The sequence below is a fragment of the Myotis davidii genome, unplaced genomic scaffold, assembly GCF_000327345.1.
Source record: "Myotis davidii unplaced genomic scaffold, ASM32734v1 scaffold887, whole genome shotgun sequence".
In the NCBI taxonomy this organism is placed as follows: Eukaryota; Metazoa; Chordata; class Mammalia; order Chiroptera; family Vespertilionidae; genus Myotis; species Myotis davidii.
The window spans coordinates 86,908-90,424 of record NW_006299307.1 but is presented as its reverse complement, the minus strand read 5'-3'; the positions used below and the strand labels follow the sequence as shown (position 1 = coordinate 90,424).

The window sequence follows — 3,517 nt, the reverse complement described above, 5'->3', positions numbered from 1 at the left end:
CTGATTGATGTTTCTAACTCTCTCCCTTCCTCTCTGTAAAAAATCAGTAAAATATTTTAAAAAGAAAAAAAGGCAGCTTTGGTTTTGTCTCCATTCTGACAGGTTGGCGTGACCTTGGAGGACATTGCCCTGTACTTCTCCAGGGAGGAATGGAGCCTCCTTGATGAGGGTCAGAGACAGCTGTACCTGAATGTGATGCTGGAGAATTTTGAACTTATATCCTCACTGGGTAAGACCTTCACTGTCACCAGTGATCTGGACTTGGCTTTGCGATTTCCTAGGCCCCATCTCCTAGGGCAAGCATGTCAAACTCAAAGGCTAACACGGTCTAAGTAAACAAGGTTTAAGTTTATATGGGCCGCAAAAAAACAATAGATACATTTTTCATAGAAGTATAGGTTTATTTTGATAGATACATGCTGAATACAAAGGCTGAAATTAATCTGTAATCTTTAACATAAAATATTAGAACATTTCAATAAAAATTCATATTTTTTCTTGAACATTAATTTATCACTGAATAACTGCACAAATTAATAAGTGTAACGCAAATAAACCTATTTTTCTTATTCTCTGAAAGCGAAATATTTCCTGTTTTGCATACAAAACAAGTCAGTGCAAGGCTAATGATATGGCAATAGGCTGCTAAAGTATTCGCTGCTACTGTTAGTGGAGAGAAATGGTGCACCTGCATTTAAGCTGAGTAGAGAAATGAATGCAACACAATTAGTCACTCATTAGCAAAGGTTCTAGTTCGTTAATAATAATTATGTATAACAGGATATTGTAAAAATTAAGTTACAAAATTTTTATTAAAATGTTTCTTACATACGGTTATATTTACTTTGTTCGCAAAAATATCCTTTGTGGGTTGCATGAGGACCGCGGGCCGAGTTTGACATGGTTGTCCTAGGGTTTGCTCTGTCCCCTGTAGATGGTACTGCTTGCTTTTCCCATTTTCTGGGTAGCTGCTGTCCTGGGGAGGGTTGGTCTGTTTTCCCTGCTCCCTTCTATTCCTGAAGTCCCAATACTCCCCGCTGTACTAAACTCACAGGGAAGGACTTGTGGTTGGTAGTGTTGCTGGAAGCCTGAGGGTTTCTACTACCTCTTTCAGTGAGGAAAGCATTTTCTATATTCCTGTTGGTCATTTATACCTATTTTTTGTAGAATTGTTTCTACATCCTTATCTTGCTTATTAACTATGTTTTTTGGTTAAAGAGTCTTTTGAATACCTTGTATATTTTATATATTAACTGGAGACCTGGTGCATGGATTCGTGCACCAGTGGGGTCCATAGGCCTGGCCTACGGACATCCCCTGAGGGATGCCAGAAGGGGTCCCAGAATGTGAGAGGGCGCAGGCCAGGCCGAGGGACCCCACCACTGCACGATTGGGGCCCGGGAGAAACCGAGGATGGGCTCCAGGGCATGTCCAGCCCATCTTGCCCAGTCCCGATCAGCCAGATCCCAGCAGCAAGCTAACCTACCAAACGGAGTGTCTGCCCCCTGGTGATTAGTAAATGTCATAGTGACTGGTGGAAAAGTCAAATGAACAGTCAGATACTGAGCATATTAAGCTTTTATTATATAGGATTGCTTACTATATACAGGAACACATATTTTTGCATGCGCTTAATTGTGCTTTGCAGATATTGCTCCCCCACATCCCTTTTCTTATAAATTCCATGTTTTTGGCAACCCTGCATTCAGCAGGTCTAGTGCCACCATGTTTCTAGCAAGCTCAGATGCTTACTACTAGTGCTTAGCAGTGAAATATATTTTTTAAAACTTTACGATATGATATTTATTGAACATGTATAGGATTCACCTTTACAGTATTACAAATACTTTACAATAAAAAATTAGTTTTTGGTGTTTTTTTAAAAAAGGCGGGGGAGAACATTTCCTGGTTTTCTAGTCGTGCAGTTAAAAAAAATAAAGTTTTAAAAATGAAGTTCATTCATCAAGTATTAGAACACAATACTAATGGAATCACTTCAATAAATATTTTTGCATAAACATGTACATGACTACTCATACCATATCAGCTTCCACAAGAACAAATGAATGCACAAAATGAAGGTAATCCCCAACATAAGATGTATTTTTTAAAAATATATATTTTATTGATTTTTTTATGTATTTTTAAAAAGATAATATCCGAAGGAATTATATGCATGCATATAAGCATAACCAATGGATATAAGACAGTGCGGGGTAGGGGAGGCCAGGGGATCGTCAAGGGTGGGAGGGAAAAGGAGACATATGTAATACCCTTTGTAATACTTTAAGCAATTAAAAAAAAAAGATAATATGGAACTGAATGCCCCCGAAATGTCTTCCTGTGCATGGGATTTGGTCAATGACTATCATCAAGAGGTGGACATACACATTTGCAAATGCAGAGCTTGTAGCCTGTGTAAATTACAAAATCTACCAGCTGTGTCTAACGGAGTAGGAGCTGGAAACCACTTACACAACAGGTTAAACTTTAAGATATGAAATATATTGTGTATACAGAGCGGGGGGGGGAAAGTAGGCTTAAAGTTACATATTCAAAAACTTAAGGAAACCTTTACTACATTTGTTTTCATCTTTGACATATATTGTTTGCTGATTGTATTATAAAATACTAGTAGGAGAAAAAATTGCCGATAGCGTTTCCTGCGAAAGACAGGAGGAGCGCAATGGCGCTCCCTGGCACTCAAAGGGTTATTATATTACTAGTGGCCCAGTGGATGAAAATTGTGTACTGGGGGGGGAGGGGGTTGGGGGAGTCCCCCAGCCTGGCCTGTGCCCTGTCACAGTGCAGGAGCCCCGCAATCCATTGCCCTATAAAGGTAGGCCTTGCCCACCCATCCAGGGCTCCTCGATAGATTGTCCCAAAGAGGTAGGCTGGAGCCAGGGGAGACCTGCGGATCCCGGGCCGAGACACAGCGGAGGCCTGCGGACCCCCGGGTGTGGGTCCACGGCGGAGGCCTCCCTCTCTGTGCATGCTGCCTAACCCCCGGTGCAGGCACACGGAGATGGAGGCCTCTGCCCCGGCTCTGCCCCCGTCCCCAATGCTGCAAGGCCTTGCACGCCCACTCCTGCTGTGCACACAGCCTGCTGATTGGTCGTTACTATGATGGTGTCCCAGCCAATTTGTATATTACCCTATTATTAGATAGATTTTCCAAATGTACAACTGTAAACCTATTTTTGCCCCACCCTGCATATTTTCTTATGAAAAGTCATACATGGAAGGGAATAATAAGGCCTTCTTTCCAGGGCAGTCTTTTGGTTTTTTTAAAAATATATTTTTATTGATTTCAGAGAGGAAGGGGGAGAGAGAGAGAGAGAGAGAGACATCATCGATGAGAGAGAATCATTGATTGGCTGCCTCCTGCCCACCCCACACTGGGGATCGAGCCCACGATCCAGGCATGTGCCCTTGGCCAGAATCTAACCTGGGACCCTTCAGTCCCATTGTATCCACTGAGCCAAACTGGCTAGGGCTATCCAGAGCAGTCTTAAAG

The 3,517-nt window shown here is 42.1% G+C and overlaps 1 protein-coding gene across 1 annotated transcript in view; it reads left to right on the top strand.

Moving 5' to 3' along the window:
• Nucleotides 1-3,517, top strand: part of LOC102763561 (zinc finger protein 211-like) — an 11,932-nt gene that overhangs the window by 927 nt on the left and 7,488 nt on the right. The window contains 1 exon segment of the mRNA XM_015571197.1: nt 103-229. Within this exon segment, the coding sequence (XP_015426683.1) occupies nt 103-229 (127 nt within the window).